This window comes from Pneumocystis jirovecii (genome assembly GCF_001477535.1).
Source record: "Pneumocystis jirovecii RU7 chromosome Unknown supercont1.12, whole genome shotgun sequence".
NCBI classification, from domain to species: domain Eukaryota; kingdom Fungi; phylum Ascomycota; class Pneumocystomycetes; order Pneumocystales; family Pneumocystaceae; genus Pneumocystis; species Pneumocystis jirovecii.
The window spans coordinates 294,088-312,016 of NW_017264786.1; the positions used below are offsets into that span (position 1 = coordinate 294,088).

Here is a 17,929-nt window from a genome sequence, read left to right on the forward strand (position 1 = left end):
TGATGAGTTGAACAATTTGAAAGATTGTGTATGACTGTGTGTTTTTGTTTATGTTTTTGTTAGTTATGTTTGAAAGCTTTTAATTTTTTTTGTAAAAAAAATATTCCGAGTCTTCTGTTCTTCATAGAAATCAGTATTTTGCCTTTTTCTTGACTGTTTTTCCTTTTTAATTATAGTTGATTGTTTTTTCTTTAGTTTGGTAAATTTTTCTTAGAAAAATATTAATATAGGGTATGATATTTGTTTTTATAAGACAATTTAGTGTAGATAAAGACTTAAATAATTATCATGTGTTTTTATTTCATTTATAATTCGTCCTCTTTATTAGAATGATTGTTTTTTATTGTTTTCTTTTGCAAATATATTTTTTTCAAGAACTAGAGGTTTAAGAATTTTGGAATCAAAGTCTCGAAACCATTTCATATGATCACTTGATGACGTTTGCGGCTTTTGTGTAAATGGTGTTTCTTCGTTTTTTGTTTTAGGTTGTGGCAGAGTGGAATATATTTCTTCGTTAAGGTGTGTAGATTTTAAAGAACCTGAGGAAAAGAATATGTCGGGATCAACGAGTGTTTGGTCATTATTTTCGTTTTTTGTTTGGTCAAAACTCTTAGAAGAATAATATGAATGATCAATTGATCCTGGTGAATCAAGTTGCCCCGAACCTAAATGAAGTTCATGATGATATTGGTTTTCTTCTTGTTCATTGGGTAGGAAAGAACTTTTTTTTATATATTGAAACTCATCTTGCACGTTTTCTTCCAAATTTATGTGTTTGTCATAGAAATATTCTATAGAATAATCCTCTTCATATTGGAAGATGCCCATATGAATACCCACAATTTCTAGCATTTGAGGAGTTGTCCCTCCAAATATAATAACTGTTAAAACGACAACAATTAATACGGTTGTTTTGAGTACTTCTGTTGCTTCTCCTTTGAAACCTTCTGTGAGTGCTACGCCAACAGCGCCTCTTAAACCTGACCAAAATAACATAATTTGATAGGATTTTGGAAGTTCATTAGAAAAAATATAATTGGAACGAGAAGCCATGTTGATGAGTTTTGAAATTGGAAATATTGCCGTATATCTTGCGATACATATTGAAAACTTGTAAGTAATATAAGCAGGGCTAATTAAGCATAAAATAAAACTTACAATTGTAACCAGAATAAACAGCGGTTTGTAGTCAAGATTTGCCTGTGTAAAAAGTGAAAGGCCAAGATAGATGAAAATGAAATTTTCTGAAAGTTGAGATAATGTTCTAAATAAAAATTTTGTAGATATTTGTGTTTGTATAGACATATTGTGGAAAGCATAGTGCTTCATTGTGATTGCACAGAATAAAAGAGAAACAATGCCTGTATTTGGTTACATATGAATACAGGTTTTATGAATTTTACCAGACATATGGCATCCGTTTGAAAATAAGTAAGATGCATACGCCATCAGTATAATGATGCATGATTCTATGTGTGGAAACCGACGAAGATGCGAGTGTTTAAGCATCAATGCCACAAAAATACTTATTATCACTCCAATCATTAGAGAAATGACAAAAGAGATAAAAAATTTGAAAATCCCCATAAAAATATCAACTAGATGCATTTCTTTGTGGTAAAATCGCTGCAGCGTCCTTGAAAAAGAGTAAGCATGCTTCCACAGATGCATATATGTATAAACCCAAACATTACAATTGAAACAGAGTCATTCAGCAAGCTTTCTCCAAATATAATAGTATACAGCGCAGGATCCACGCCATACGTGTGGAAAACCGCAAGAACCGTGACTGGATCCGTTGCACTGAGGGTCGCCCCGAACGAAAATGCGTCAACCCATGACATCTTCACCTGTTCCAGCCCTGTTAACGCCCATAGATACGTCAAAAGACTGTTTTTGTAAGAAAATAGAGAAACCCTCCCGTGCATACCCAATCACTACTGCTGAAACAAACGTCCCTGCAAAGGCAAATGTAAAAATCACCCCTATGTTCTTAAAAAACCGCTTCTACTCATTCTAATCAATATCCCTCCTTCCTGTACATTCACTTTACTTGGTCCAGCTCATATCCCGAATTCAAAATAATAGGCGGCAGCAGCATATTGAAAAAGTATGCATGGTGGAACGTAACCATGTTCTGGATCACTCTGCTCCGCGCTACAAGAATCCCCAGCCCGACCACCATACCTGCTCTCGTCTATCTCTCGTTTACACATAAACTGACAAATACCAAGAAAAATAGACAAAACCGTTTCATGCACCGCCTTCACCCTCTTCAGCTGCATATAGTACGACATCCATAGCGCTACAAGCAGCAGACTCGTCAAAATGAACAGTGCCCAGCTCGTTGACTCTATGCTCCCTCCTGCTACGCCCATGTTCTTCTCCATTTCCCGACTATATGCGCTAAACCTACTGTAAATCTTCCATTTTCTCTCCCTTTTAGCCCTTTTTTTCTTCTCCAACTCTTCCTCTCTCTTTTAGCCCTCTTCTCTTGTACCCTTCCTCTACCGATCCTCTTCGATTCCTCCCTCTCCGTAATGTACTCACATGTTAGCAGCACAAAGACTTCTTTAGACGCGCTTCCCCTAAGAAGCACTCATTATCTTGTCTTTCTTACGCTTGTTCTTGGTGGTTTGCAGCTAACATGTATGTATTTACTGTGCAGCACTGTGCAGAGGTGTATATTGACATAAACAGGGTCGGTTGTGCTGGGCTATGGTAGGATAGATAAGACAAGAGGGGTAAGCTGAGGAGAACAGGGACGCCATACTTGTTTTCTCTTGGGCTGACAAAGCACGGGACATCACTGGTGTGGATGGCAGGACCGTTGACGGGGATTATTATGCAGCCGCTGATTGGGTTTTTTTCAGACAGGTCAAGGACAGTGATTGGGAGGCGGCGGCCGTTTATGGTGGTGGGGGTAGTGGGGGTGGTGGTGTGTTTGATGGGGTTGGCACATTTTAAAGGAATTGTATCGTTTTTTTTGAAGAAGCAACCAAGAATTGAGCGGGTAGTAGTGGTAGTGGTTTCGGTTGTTATGATTTATCTGCTTGATTTTTCGATCAACATTGGTATTTTGTGAGATATGGGGAGACGGGGGTTAATGGGGTGAAGTGCAAGCGAGTAGTCGGGCGCTGATTATTGATATGGTTCCGGCGGAGCAGCAGGATACAGCAAATGCATGGGCGAGCCGTATGATAGGGGTTTTTAATGTGGTGGGGTACATGAATGGGTATTTGGACCTGCCAAAGATTGCACCGGTATTTGGGAACACGGAGTTCAAGGCGTTGAGTTTTATCAGTTCTATGGTGCTTGTTGTGTGCATGTGTATTACTTTTTTTACGGCAAAGGAGAACCGGTATCTTGTTCAAAGGTACTGATTTGGTGTGGATGGCTGTATTTTTTACTTTTGGTAGGGAGCATGTGTTTCCGAATGCAACATGGACAAGTGAATTTGTTAGTTTTTTTAAAACAATGTTTTCGACTGTTCTTTCTCTTCCTTCCGGAATTTTTTGGGTATGCATTGTTCAGTTTTTTGCATGGATTGGTAAGTCGTGATTTTTCCCGGAATGTTTCAGGAACAGGGTTGATTTAGATTAGGATGGTAATGACATATATCCGTTAATCATGTAGAGAATGTGCTAATGTTGACTCTGAAAAGGTTTCCAGTTCTTTTTTATGTAATTGTTTTCCCTCTGGGTTGATTATGCTTAATATCTTCAAGGGAACGACATACGTTGCAGAAATATATGCTGAAAATTATTGTACTCGTTATTCCAATTCTTTAAACAGGTCAATTGATTCTGAAGATATGTATTCGCAGATAGAAGAGGTAACACGGTACGGATCGTTTGCCTTTATGCTTTTTTCAATTATTTCTTTATTTGGGACACTTTTATTTCCTATGATTGCTTCGTCTGAGAAGAAAATAGTTAAATATATTTTGGGCATGAAGTATTTTAATTTTATAGATAAACTTAATATTCCTTCTCTATGGACAATGAGCCATTTTCTTTTTAGTTTCTGTATGCTTTTGACGATTTTTGTGCACAATGTGTCCTATGCAACGACTATCGTTGCACTTTGTGGTTTGAGCTGGTAAATCTTCTCGGGTAACTTGATAATTTATCTTTTTAATTGTTGCATCTAGGTCCATCACATTATGGGCGCCTTTTTCTTTAATTTCAACTGAACTCTCTTTAAAAAACGAATTGCATCGCTCCGGAACTATTCTTGGTCTTCATAACATATTTATTAGTGCTCCTCAGGTTCTCAGTATTATTATAGCTGGAATTATTTTCAAATTTACTGGATACAAAAAATTCGAAGATATCGTATCATGCAAAAGTAAAATGGATTATAGTCTTGTATGGGTCTTTCAAATAAGTGGCATCGCTGCACTTGTTGCCATGTATCTTAGCTTCAAAATTTCTTCTGAGTATACTTATATCAGTGGTTGAGAATTTAACTACTATTTCGTGTTCATTGTATTTAAATGTCAATATGATTCCATTAATATCTGTATAAATCCTTTTTTTTTGCTTTTATTTCTCTATCTGATTTTGGTTGCTCGAGTAACAGCCAACTGACGACCACGTTCGGGTGATTAAGGCTTCCACCAACGACATTAAAATCTAACATACGTGAATTCTGCTTTTTGTGAATAATTAGTGTAAGTATTTCAATAAAACTGCTGTATTATTGACTTTTTAAAAAGTTTGTTGTGTGTTTGAAGAAATCTGTGTGTTTTTTTTTTTGTAAAACGACGCTTTTTACGTTTTCATGGCGTATAATCCGTCTTCACATTATTTTATGAATCCAGGGCCTGCACCTACGCCACCTGTTAAAATATCTTCATATTCGTCTCTTAATTCAGTGCCTTTACGTGGAACAGAGGTATCTCAAATACATAAGGATTCCAAGGGTATTTTGAAAATTGGATGGGCGAGTGTGAAAGAAGATAGTATTAAAAGTTGGATATGGACAAAAAAGTATTTGGTTTTGAAAGAAAAAGCACTTTATATTCTGAAGAACGAGGTCTGGAATGATTGGCTTGATAGGCAGTTGTTGATCTTTTTGGCTAATGAGGTTAGAGCTCAACAAGTTCTGGGATTGTTATACCTCTACGTGAGATTGTAAATGTAGGCCGTATTGAGTTGAAGGACTATTGTTTTGAGATTGTAAGGGAGCCTGGAATTGGTACGTCTATACCAGATGGTAAGGAGTCTACATATTTATATGATTTGAGCGTGTTAGAATTTGCATTACTGCGTTTTCAACGCACATAAATATGAAATCACGCGTTGTAATGTATTTTGTATGTTTACTTATTTTTTTTAGGTTCCGGTACAAAGAAGAGCTATTTTATTAGTGTAAAAAGTGATAATGAACTTTATTCATGGATGGATGAGATTTATTCTGTATTTGGATTCTAGGGGAGATTTTTCATTATTAACGGTTCATAGAGATGTCCATTGATGATGGTTTCAAATCCAACAAACTTTACACATAAGGTTCACGTTGGTTTTGACCCCAAAAGCGGCGGATTTACTGGGCTTCCAGAAGAATGGACAAGGCTTTTAACAGCTAGTGCTATTACGAAAGAAGATTATGCAAAAAATCCAGAAGCAGTGATTGAAGTGCTTCAATTTTATAGTGATACTCAATTACGAGAGAAAGACGAATTTGGTGACATGGGGATGTATAGATCTGACATTTATAATTCAGGAATTTGTGATAGGAGGTCTACAGTGCAAAATAGAACAAATAATGAGAATTTTTATATTAATAATGCTTATATTCAGACGTATCCTCAGTCATCATTATCTAAAAATGTTAATACTCTTGGTGATCAATTTAAAAAAATGGATATTAAAAATATGGAGAAAATGATACCTCGACGTATGCCTCCTACTTTGCCATCGTATCAGCCACATAGATCGAACGTTGATGCGGGCTCTTCTCTTAAAAATATTGAGGCACTTCCTTCTGATTCTGAAAAGCCGTTTCCACCCATTTTGAAGAAACAAAGGAATCCTCCGGCTGATTTGTTAAAGCATAATCAATCTCAAAATAATTTAGCGATTATGCGACAAGCACCAACTCAACCATTGCCGAAAGTTCCCACTACACTAAATACAACTGATGCACCGAATACACCTGTTGCTGTTCCTATGAAACCGCATGTTCATGGAAAGTCTTCATCAGCGCTACCGTTAAATGTGCGGTCAGATAAACAAGAACAGTTTTCTGAAGAAAAGAAAACAACTGATTTGACAGAAAATCAGGTTATGGAGAGACTTAGAAATGTGGTTTCAATTGAAGATCCGAATATTTTATATAGCAAGATTAAGAAAGTAGGGCAGGGCGCTAGTGGTTCTGTTTATGTCGCAAAAGTGAATATAAATATAAAAACATGTAGTGGAGAATTAAGAGCTGGTTCAAAAGTAGCTGTTAAACAAATGGATATTGCTCATCAGCCAAGGAGAGAATTGATTGTTAATGAAGTTCTTGTAATGAAAGAAAGTCATCATCCGAATATCGTTAATTTTTTAGATGCTTATTTAGCTAAGAATTCTGAATTATGGGTCATTATGGAATATATGGAGGGCGGTGCTTTGACTGATATAATTGATAATAATACTTTAACAGAGGATCAAATTGCTGCTATATCTTTAGAGGTCAGATGAATATATATATATTTCGTGTATTTGTTTAACTATAAATAGACATGTAAAGGTCTTCAACACCTTCATCAACAGAAAATTATTCATAGGGATATTAAAAGTGATAATGTCCTTTTAGATTTTCATGGTCGCGTAAAAATCAGTATGTAATTTAAGTTTCTAGTTTATATTCTGATTTTATTTTGTAGCTGATTTTGGGTTTTGTGCAAAATTAACGGAACAAAAGAATAAGCGTGCAACAATGGTAGGAACACCATATTGGATGGCTCCTGAAGTTGTTAAACAGAAGGAATATGGTGCAAAAGTTGACATATGGAGCTTGGGAATTATGGCTATAGAAATGATAGAAACTGAGCCACCTTATTTAAATGAAGAACCTTTAAAGGCATTGTATCTTATTGCTACTAATGGCACTCCAACATTAAAAAAACCGGATAAGCTAAGCAAAGAACTTAAAAGCTTTCTGGCTGTTTGTTTGTGTGTAGATGTGAAAAGCAGAGCTACTGCTGAGGAACTTTTAGAGGTATGTCTTTCTGTTGTGAGACAAAAATTAATGGTTGTAGCATGAATTTTTAAAGAAGTCATGTAGTCTTTCTAATCTGTCATCTCTTTTGGCATTTAAAACTGGGAAATAATTTATGTATATTTTATGAATATTAGTAACTATTTTGCTATATTAAGAAACGAGCTTGTTTTTTGTAGGATATAGATATTGTATGTTTAGGTATAAGGGAATAAAAAAGGAGTAGGTTAATTTTAGCAACGACAGAGCACACTTTTTTATGAGTGATAATGATTAATTTATATAAAAGATAAATACTATGTAGATATTTTATTTTGCAAGATACGCTATCTTAGATTTAGTATAATATTAATGCTTCATATATTTAAACGCTTTGTAGAATCATGTGTATTTTAAGAAGGAATTAAGCTTTCTCTAGTATTTATGTTTTTTCAAGGTTATGTTTAGCACAGTTAATCATAAGAGACGATATTTTTTGCCGATCAATTTCTTCCCAAATCCAAAGGCCGTAAATTTTGTCTAATATATAAGTGCCTCAAACCATGTGCAGCTGGTGCAATACCGTTGTGGAGTCTATGTATAACATATGGATCAGAATATTCCAAATCATCAGGACAAACGAGATCTGCTGAAAATGATTCCAAAGAGAGTCGGTTTAAAATGGTATAACCATATCCGTTATTCCTAAGGATCCATAAGAAAAACAATATCTAGAGAGCTCCCAACGTTGAAAATATAAACAATGTTCCTTCACAGTGCTCTTTGGTCTGTCTAGATAAGCCAAATGGTAGATCCAACTGCTCTGTTACCCATGTTTTTTCCGTATCTGAAAATGAATAAAGAACTACATATGGAGATCTTGCAAGAATAGATGTAATCTTTGGATGGTGCAGACGGAGAACACGAAAGTTAAGATCATATAATGTTGCTTGCTCCATTCGATAAAAAACTAAAAAATATTGTTTCAGTCATTCTTAAAGGTATATATATTATACAAATTGGCTGTTCAAAACTCTATTTTCTTTTAATTTCGTGATTAATCATGTTTAACGCCTTTAATTTTTTGACGTTGGCAATTCTGTTTCCTTAGTAATCATTGCTATAGTAACATTACGATGCAGATAATTTTGATTAGACGAGTACTATTAACTAACAGAAAATTAACAGAAAACACAAGACTGGATAGTAATCTGGTATTTACTCGGGATCTTCGGTCTCCACGGCTCTTGAAAGATGTTTCTGATGCTTATCATTCTTCTTTTCCGTATAAACATTGTGTTCTGGAAGGATGGATCAGTGATAACGTTTTGAGAAATGTTCGGCATGAAATTCTTGAGAATCTTGTTTTTTTTGAAAAGGAAACTGATATTTACAAGGTATTTTGTATGATTGAGTATTTTTTGTGTTATTTTATCTGAAAAAGGTTTTTCAAACGGGGGATTTGGCCAATCTTTCAGGCTTGGAAAAAGATGAACGTAAACGGCTTTTTTCTCTATCAGCTTTGAAAGATGCACTATATTCTGATGAATTTCGGCGTTTTTTATCAAGTGTAACTGGATGTGGGCCTTTATCTGCCTCAGTAATTGATATCTCTGTTAATATGTACTCTCAAGTGAGAAAAGATGATTGAGGGTATGGAATCTGATAGTAGACAGGGATGCCATTTACTGGGGCATGATGATGTAATTGGTACACGATCTGTGTCTTTTATTCTTTATTTGGTGGACCCGGACCAGCCATGGCTACCGTTAGATGGTGGTGCTTTGAGACTCTATTCTACTCTTTGTCCTTCGTTTCCTGATTCCCAGCATGAAAAGGCGATTTTTCCAGCATGGAATCAGCTTTGTTTTTTTCAGGTTGTGCCTGGATTTTCTTTTCATGATGTGGAAGAGGTTTATTCTGAAAAATGGAGACTTTCTATTTCTGGATGGTTTCATAAGCCTCAACCAGGAGAAGAGGGATGGCTGTCTTCTCAAGGCGATTTTAAAGATATGGCAATAAGTACTTTGCAAAGTCTTCATTCAGATTCTCAGGGGGTGGATCAGCCATTGATAAAGCCTATAATTTGTACATTTGATCTTGATAAATTAACCGGTAAATTATCTGAAGACGATTTGTTTTATTTAAAAAAATGGATAAATCCAGAGTATCTGGAGCATTCTAAAATGGTTCAATTGAAAGAAGCGTTTATGGAGCATTCTATGGTTGATTTGTCGAATTTCCTTGAGCCGGGTTTTGCTGGTCGTGTTAAGCAATGGATTTTTGATTTAGAGAATGCTGAATGTCCTCAGATGTTACAGGATGTGGAGACACCTTGGAAAATGGCTAAGCCTATGCATAAACATCGTTATTTATATATTGATTGCGATGCTACTGCTTCTGATACGCCATTTGGATTGTTGTTACATGATCTATTGATTCATCCTTCTTTTTACCGCTGGCTTAGTATTTGGACTACATTAATACCTCATTCTGTTTTTGCACTTGGCCGTCGCTTTCGTCCCGGTATGGATTACACTTTGGCAACACCTTATACTTTGGAACAACCAATGTTAAATTTAACACTTTCTTTAACACCTCTGGGACACTGGGGAAATGGTGAAAAAGGCGGTTATGAAGTGTATATGGAAGAGGATAAGGATGCAGATGCATCTGTGTATCGGGCTTCTGATGACTCAGTTTTGGTGAGTCATTTGCCGACATGGAATACTTTTCACATAGTTCTACGAGATCAAGGAGTTTTACGTTTTGTCAAATACATCTCTAAATCTGTTTGTGCAAGCCGTTGGGATCTTGTTGCCGATATTGATTTGTCAAATATATCTTTTTCATGAGATATAGAAAGATCGCTTTTGTTTTTTTATCCGTTTATACAACAAACATCAAATGGTTTGCTATTTTCGATTCTTATCGACATGATACTTTTTTTTGCATCCATTTTCTGGTATTCTGGTTTCTTTTTCTGTATCTTTTATTATTTGTTCTCTATGGCTATCTTTCACGTGCTTCTCGACCGCTCACTAGTTAACATTTAATAGCATGCCTACGGCGAGTGCACAAACGACACACAAACATAGGGTAAGTTGTGGATTTTGAAACGTAAAAGTTTCAGAATGGTTGTGGGGCATCTGTTGAATGACTGTGTCTTTTTTTGCGCTTTTTTTGCGCTTTTTTACGCTTTTTTTACTCTTTTTTGAGCGTCACTAATAAAGTATAGATTGATGACGAATATCCGGCCTCTGTCGTAGGAAGACGGGTTCATGAGATGTCTGAAAATGCTTTAGAGGGTTCAGAAGATGTCCTTGGAAGTACAGATGATTCTCTTCATGTCCTGGATAGCACAGCAGGGCGTTATAATCCATACAAAAAAGTGTCTGGTAATCGTGTTGATTTGGGCTCATTTACAGAGGAACGTGGTGTGCTTTACCCTCCTGATGATGGATTAATGAAAGGAGTAGTGTCTCCTGAGAATGAAGTAGTGCGTTTGGATGCCAGTGCTAAACCTCCAGTAGGATCTGAAGCATGGCATCGACAAAGGCGTTCAAACCATAAAGTATGTGTTTAGTAATGTTTTGTTTTTTGTTTGCTGCTAGAAACAGTTGGTTTTTTGTGCTAATGATAAATTGCTTAGGAGGTGGAACGAAGGCGTAGAGAAACAATTAATGAAAGTATTTCAGAGCTGGCAAGGATTGTGCCGGGTTGTGAGAAAAATAAGGGGAAAATTCTTGAGCGTACAGTGACATATATTCAACAATTGAAGGAGAATGAGGCAAACAATATTGAGAAATGGACTTTGGAGAAGCTTTTAACGGATCAGGCGATTTCTGAATTGAGTGCAACAAATCAAAAGCTTAAGGCAGAATGTGACCGCTTGTGGCAAGAAATGAACGTGTGGAAACAGGCTGCTTCTTGTGGTATGAAGCAAAGTGATGAAAGTAAAAAAGATGAGCCGATTTCAAATGTGCGGGCCGAAAAAATAGATTGATTATATGATTGATTCAACAGCTTTTTGGAATTGATTTTTAATGTTAGATACAACAGAAATGTTTTTTTGTTTTAAAGAGAAAAATATTTTTTTGTTTATGTTTATAGAGGTATCATGATAGATAGGCGATCGAATAATGAATTAAGTATAGGGGGAAGTTTTGGTTTATGGATATAGATTCTGTTTGGTTTTGCCATTTATTATATGTATTGTAATACTGTAATAGTATTAACTAGTGTAAATATATTTTCCTATTGTTGCTAGGTTGTTGCTAGATAATAACAGTTGGTATGGAAACTCGTCCTCATGAGAACGTATTGATGACGTGATATATTTTTTGTTAGTATAGAGCAAATTGAGAGTAAAGATAATAGAGTAAGATATAGTTTTTATAAATTTTGCTCTTGAAATTGTAGCTTATGTTTTTTTCCAGGTTGAAAATAGTTATTTTTGGCGTTTTTATGACGAAAAACAGTTTAGTAGAGTAGTATAGATTATGCCACGTATACCTGTGCGTGTAGAGCCATATTCTAGTCCTTCTCATCAGAATCGGCACTTTAAATGTCGGCGGGACCGTATTCTCCGCGCTCTTTGTAGATCTTGTTATATAAATAAGTCTAATTTTGCGATTTTGTTGGTGAATGCCAAGGGTGATTATGAAACATATGCAAGTGAAGCATTTCAAGGACAGCTTAAGTCTTGGTTTAATCAGAAAGTCTTGAATGATGCAAAGAGCCTGGCTCTTGCTTATCAGAAATCGACTGAAACGTTTAGAAATGAATTGATCAGAAAAACGGCTGAAAATAAGGAAAATATTAGTTTTAATGTTGAAAATTTTGGTGAAGGAATCGTTTCTAATGCTCTACATGAAGAAAGTCTTTCCGATTTCTTGTCTAGTGATTCGTTGAAATCCAAAACTGCGGATTCTTTATATGAGGAATCGTTAACTAATAATATTTCAGAATTGGATTCTGACTTGTCTAAATCGTTTCATTTTAAGAATCATCCTAAGAAAAAGGTTCTTCCTTTGGCTTCCAATATAAATAATCAGAACTGTGAAGTCAAAAACAACTTAAACAGACCATGTTTGTCAGAGTTAGCCTCTTTGAATTCTTCTAATGTCCGTGATGAAAATTGTCCATCAGTATCTCGAGAACATAAATATAAGCCACTTGTTATTGGCAATACTCACGAGGTTATTGCATTCATGGAATCTCGATTTAAAGAATTGCAGCAGTCTGTCTGCAAAATCGTGGCCAAAGCTTGGATTAAAGTTATGGAACCGAAAAAACAGACACGCCATCCTTATAACAAAGGGGATGAGTCAAAACCTTCATGGTGGCCTAATAATGTACGTCATAAGGAACCTGATCATCTTATGAAACCAGGTTTGTACTTTTATTATTTTTTTCTTTATTTATTTATTCAAAATAGAGAGGATTAATCTCCTTCTTACTATTCTACGATGCTCTAAGATTCCTGTAAGCAGGCTTGAACTAGCTACTGCTGAAATTTCGGCTTTTATTCCTGCTGATAAGACAATTCTTTTAAGAGAAATCTATCAAGTCGCACGGGAAGAAGAAAGATTGAGGAATGGGGAAATTGGTATTCTTTTTCCCTTTGCTTTGATTCATTTATCATTTTTTTAGATGAGTCGACAAAAATATATACCATGTCAACTCCTTATGATTTCTCCTTGGACGATGATTTTGCATCTGAAGAGCCAATTCCTCCGACTGCTCATTCTGTCTCTTCATATATTCCTGTCTCTACGTCTAATGCAGCATTTTCGTCTTTTCAGTGTTCTTTGGACGATACTCAATCTACTCGTAACTCTATTCATAAACTTGCTTGCAAGTCTACTCAGAATCCGAAAACTGCTTCAAATGCTGCTTTGAAAGCTGTTTCGAAACTTCACACCCTTTTTCATAAAGAGGATTACTGCTTCTCTCCACTTGGATTTGACTCTGTCTATTCTACTGATCAAATATCTCTCCAGAATCAATGTTCTCATTCTTACGATACTTACGACTACCGCCATGTTGATTCTACTCAAACTCCTGCTGACACTTGTCCTCAGAAGGATGGCAAAAACTCTGTCAGTTTGTCTCCGGCTCCTCTTCTCGAGAAAAACTCTGGTTCTTTACATACCATGCATCTTTCTCCTCTCAAACCATCCGATCGCTCTGTTTATTCGGCTTGTTCTGTTTGGTCGTCTGATCTTCCTTCCTGTACGGATTTTCCTGTTTCTACACCTGACCATTCTTTATTTACTAAGCCAATTGATTCGACCGATTCAACAGATTCCACTGATTTGAAATATATGTTTTATGATCCGTTTCTTTCTCCTCCGGTTGACTCTTCGACTATCTATATGTCTGCTGATTCTTTTTCACTGAGGTCGTCTGCTGCCTCTGAAGTTTTTCCTAGTTCTTTTAAGTCTGCAGGTTATTCTGTCGATTCTTTGTCTTTTGCCGCTTCTGCTGCTCCAAAAGCCTCTTTTCCTGCCGTCGATTCTGTAAGGTTTTCTGAGTTTCTTAATAGTTCTCAGACGACTGTCGATTCTGAGTAGCTGCAGTTCTTTTTACATTGTATTACTCTGTACTGTACATTGTATTACATATTGTGCATTGCACACTACATTACACTGTATTGTACATTATCATTATACACTACACTATACACTATATATTGTGTATTAAGTACTCTACATTGCGCATTATACACACTATTATACTATAGATACTATATATCGCATTATATATTATCTTGTATACTATATATATTGTATATCTGCTATTATACAGTATATTGTATACTATATCTTAGATTGCATTATATACATTATACATACTATATACAGATATATTATAGATATCATACGTACTATATCATATATTATACACTGTGCTGTCGTCTATGTACACTGTAAACTGCATTGTGTACTGTATATACATTGCGTGTAGTATACGTTACAAACTATAGATATTATAGACATTATATACATTGCCACACATACCGCACATTCTGCACTGTACACATTGTATATCGTAGATATACTATATGCTATATACATGTATCTACACCATATATACTGTATATACTATATATGCTATAGATTACGCACTATATACTATATTATACAGACACATACTATATATATTATATGCTATACACACTATATTACATACTGTATTACACTGTATATTATGCATCATATGCTATACTATATATACTATGCACTACACGTTATACACTGCCGTAATGCTGGATATAGTGCATGTTGTGTATATACTGCATATGAGACGTGTATACACTGTATGTGGTCTGCGTACAGCTCAAAATGTATGGGTGTGCGCATAGAATGTATATAAGCTGTGTATATTGTATAATGCATATATAGTGTATGATACGCATATACGGTATACAGTATATATAACGTACATATAATGTATATATAATACACAGTATGTATACTGTGCATACACTTTATGTATACATTATATAGTATACATATGCAGTGTGCTGTATTGTGCATACATAGTGCATATAACATGTGTATAACACGCGTATAACACGTGTATAATGTATGCACACTATACATGCGGTGTAAGCTATAAATGTAGCCTATGTATACTGCACACATTGCATGTATAGTGTGCATATATTGTGTATATACAACGTATATATAACGTATATACTATGTATATATCTATGTGATACATATAATATGTACACTGCATACACTGTACGATTATACATGCATGTTATACATCCTATTGTGTATATACAGTGCATATGTTTCAGATATACAGCATATATACAGCATATACTATGTATATACAGCATATACTATGTATATATAGCATAGATTATGTATATATAGCATAGATTATGTATATATAGCATAGATTATGTATACACTATGTAGACAGCATATACGACGCGTATAGCATGCATAGCGTAGTCAGCATATATGGTCAGCAGAGTGTGCATTGATACATGTATACTGTGCATACACTACATACACTTGTGTATATACTATGTGTATACTATGCATACACTATATGCACACACTGTATAATGTGTGCATAGACAGTGTGTACAGCATATGACTCATACAGTGCGCATATAACGCATATACTGACATACGATGTGTTATACATATGTGCTGTGCGTTGTATGCTATACACAGTATGTATGCGTGTTGTATGCGTAATGTATGCACAATTGTGTGCTGTGTGGTGCACATAGTGTGTTATGTTTATGCATTTCGTGCACACTATGTACAGCACATACATTATATATGCTGCATATATGTACAGTCTACGCTAGTGTGCATTGTACTGTGTGCATAATATATGCATCTTTCACTCTATATGCTGTGCAGCTGCACTCTGTCTGTACCATATATACAATACATGTACACCATACTCTACACTGCCATATGCACTATACTGTAACACTATATTATACACTATGCTATGCATTACTATAGAATACTATTATATACACTATATACACTATATACACTATATATATGCACTCGTGCACTCTGCTGCTTGACCGGGGTATCCCTGCATTGCCAGCTGTTTATGCATACTCGCTGTCCCCGTTCTCTAATTCTTCACATGCTGCAGGCCACACCCCTGTTCCACCCCTGCTCTACCCTTGTTTCTTTGTGCTTTCACTACGAAGGGTATACGGGGGAATGGCGGTGGCAGTGTTAAATGTATAGACACTCATGAAAAGCCATATGTGTGTGGATAGGCAACAAGAGGCTTTCACGGTTTGATAATCTCCCATAGCGGGTGGTTTGTCATATATGAATGATTGATTAATCATTTTAAACATAAAAAGATTTATGAGTGTGAATGATTTTTCTATGGTTTTATGTGGGAAGTATAGATGAGACGTAGTTAGTGTAGTTTGGGGGGTATTGTTTTGTATTTTAGAGTGGTTTGTGTATATATATGTATATATATGTATATATATGTATATACTGTATATATATGTATATATATGTATATACTGTATATATATGTATATATATGTATATACTGTATATATAGTGCCTCGTAGTATGTATAGCATAGATAGTATGAATAGGATAGTGTATAGTGTATATATAGTATATACTGGTATATATACTATATATAGTCATAGTGTGTACAGTGTATACTGTATAGTGTGTATGTATAGTTACAGTGCACATAGTACATATAGTACACATAGTGCATATGGTATTTATAGTTCTATAGTATACTGTGTATATGAATGTATAGTGTGTATGAATGCATTCTATCGTATATATAGTATATATGGCATACACGGTATATATAGTATGTATAGTTATAGTGTATACAGCGTATATGCAGTATATAGTGTATATGTATATGTATGGTATATAGTATGGTATATAGTATGGTATATAGTGTATATCTATAGTGCATGCTATTTACAGTGTATGGTAGTGCATAGTGTGTATAGTGTGCATAGAGTGTATATGCTGCTGCTGTGTGCGTAGTGTGTAATGTATAGAATGTACAGTGAGTGCAGCCACTGCCTAAGCTGCAGTGTATATACCGTGCACAGCTACAGCATGCACAGCTACAACATGCACAGCATGTCTAGTGTTTACTGTGCTGCAGTGTGCCAAAGTATGGCGTATACAGTGTATAGCGTGTATAGCTGTATAGCGTAGTCAGCAATGGAATGTACAGTACAAATATACAGCAGAGCGTGCTGTATTATATATATAATACATATACTATAAATGCATACAATGCACGCTGTGCATATACTCTGCTGCACAGTATACACTTATACTATATGTATGACGCATACAGCAGTGCATACAGTAGTGTATACTGTATAGCATAGTGTAAAGTATAGTGTATAGTATAATATACTGTATAGTGTAGTGCAAAGTATAGTGTAGTGCAAAGTATAGTGTAGTGCAGTGCAAGATATACTCACAGAACACGGTGTGTATAGCATGGCTTTTAAGTGTGCACACTGGAAACTGTGTGCAGTGCGTATAATATTATACTATATGGGTAGTATATACAGTACATGTAGTATACATGAGCTGTATACAGTGTGCATAAAGTGTATGTGATGTGTATGGGGTATACAGTGTACACAGTCTATAGTTTGGGATGCACAACAGAGTGCACTGTTAGTCTGCTTTTTACGAGCAGTGGGAGGTACAATTGGGGTGTGCAGTCTACTGTATAGAATGTATATTATAGTCTATAGCACAATGTGTAGCAGAACACATAGTATGCAAGTGTAGATAGTGTTTACTGTAGACTGTGCGGTATATGTATAGCATAATGCGTTAATGTATATGATATGTAAGCACATACACTGTGCATAGCATGCTATGCACAGTGTATATAGTATGTATAGTACACTGTAGTGTACAGTGCGTATGGCAGTATCTGTTGGCATAGTGCATAGTATACATAATATATAGTATATATCGCAGTTTCAAGATATATATTGAGGAGAATGAAGGATATGGTGTCTGTAGTCTGTAGTGTGCTGTATGTCATGCATGTCTTGTATATATCATTTGTTTTATATACATTATATGTTTTATATACATTATCTTTTATATATTTGTTTTCTATGTTTTTTATATTTTGCATTCCCCCAATGCTTTCCATGCTCTTTGTGCCCTTTGTGCTCTGTTTTATACCCTTTGTTGCTGCATTTTCTGACATT

General features: G+C 35.4%; 7 protein-coding genes across 7 annotated transcripts; 5 read left to right on the top strand and 2 right to left on the bottom strand.

Moving 5' to 3' along the window:
- Window positions 1–324: 324 nt before the first annotated feature.
- Window positions 325–2,101, bottom strand: T551_02741 (sodium/hydrogen exchanger 3; the record flags this gene model as incomplete). The annotated part of the gene is made up of 6 exons (XM_018375004.1): window positions 325–1,110; window positions 1,159–1,361; window positions 1,404–1,636; window positions 1,684–1,890; window positions 1,931–2,007; window positions 2,054–2,101. 6 exons carry the CDS (start codon window positions 2,099–2,101, stop codon window positions 325–327), a joined length of 1,554 nt encoding a protein of 517 aa, XP_018228884.1.
- A 439-nt stretch (window positions 2,102–2,540) lies between these two features.
- On the top strand, window positions 2,541–4,463 carry T551_02742 (uncharacterized protein; the record flags this gene model as incomplete). Its single annotated transcript, XM_018375005.1, has 8 exons — window positions 2,541–2,653; window positions 2,701–2,721; window positions 2,763–2,952; window positions 2,993–3,074; window positions 3,118–3,376; window positions 3,420–3,554; window positions 3,637–4,101; window positions 4,154–4,463. 8 exons carry the CDS (start codon window positions 2,541–2,543, stop codon window positions 4,461–4,463), a joined length of 1,575 nt encoding a protein of 524 aa, XP_018228885.1.
- Window positions 4,464–4,785: 322 nt separating this feature from the next.
- Window positions 4,786–7,324, top strand: T551_02743 (uncharacterized protein; the record flags this gene model as incomplete). The annotated part of the gene is made up of 7 exons (XM_018375006.1): window positions 4,786–5,040; window positions 5,097–5,220; window positions 5,344–5,423; window positions 5,469–6,683; window positions 6,732–6,831; window positions 6,878–7,212; window positions 7,253–7,324. 7 exons carry the CDS (start codon window positions 4,786–4,788, stop codon window positions 7,322–7,324), a joined length of 2,181 nt encoding a protein of 726 aa, XP_018228886.1.
- Window positions 7,325–7,633: 309 nt separating this feature from the next.
- Window positions 7,634–8,150, bottom strand: T551_02744 (uncharacterized protein; the record flags this gene model as incomplete). The annotated part of the gene is made up of 3 exons (XM_018375007.1): window positions 7,634–7,731; window positions 7,754–7,896; window positions 7,939–8,150. The coding sequence occupies 3 exons, from the start codon at window positions 8,148–8,150 to the stop codon at window positions 7,634–7,636; spliced, it is 453 nt and encodes a 150-aa protein (XP_018228887.1).
- A 177-nt stretch (window positions 8,151–8,327) lies between these two features.
- On the top strand, window positions 8,328–10,046 carry T551_02745 (oxidative DNA demethylase; the record flags this gene model as incomplete). The annotated part of the gene is made up of 3 exons (XM_018375008.1): window positions 8,328–8,588; window positions 8,636–8,824; window positions 8,868–10,046. 3 exons carry the CDS (start codon window positions 8,328–8,330, stop codon window positions 10,044–10,046), a joined length of 1,629 nt encoding a protein of 542 aa, XP_018228888.1.
- Window positions 10,047–10,251: 205 nt separating this feature from the next.
- T551_02746 (uncharacterized protein) lies at window positions 10,252–11,197 on the top strand (the record flags this gene model as incomplete). Its single annotated transcript, XM_018375009.1, has 3 exons — window positions 10,252–10,290; window positions 10,430–10,765; window positions 10,844–11,197. The coding sequence occupies 3 exons, from the start codon at window positions 10,252–10,254 to the stop codon at window positions 11,195–11,197; spliced, it is 729 nt and encodes a 242-aa protein (XP_018228889.1).
- Window positions 11,198–11,693: 496 nt separating this feature from the next.
- Window positions 11,694–13,769, top strand: T551_02747 (uncharacterized protein; the record flags this gene model as incomplete). The annotated part of the gene is made up of 3 exons (XM_018375010.1): window positions 11,694–12,585; window positions 12,632–12,802; window positions 12,847–13,769. The coding sequence occupies 3 exons, from the start codon at window positions 11,694–11,696 to the stop codon at window positions 13,767–13,769; spliced, it is 1,986 nt and encodes a 661-aa protein (XP_018228890.1).
- Between the last annotated feature and the right edge of the window lie 4,160 nt (window positions 13,770–17,929).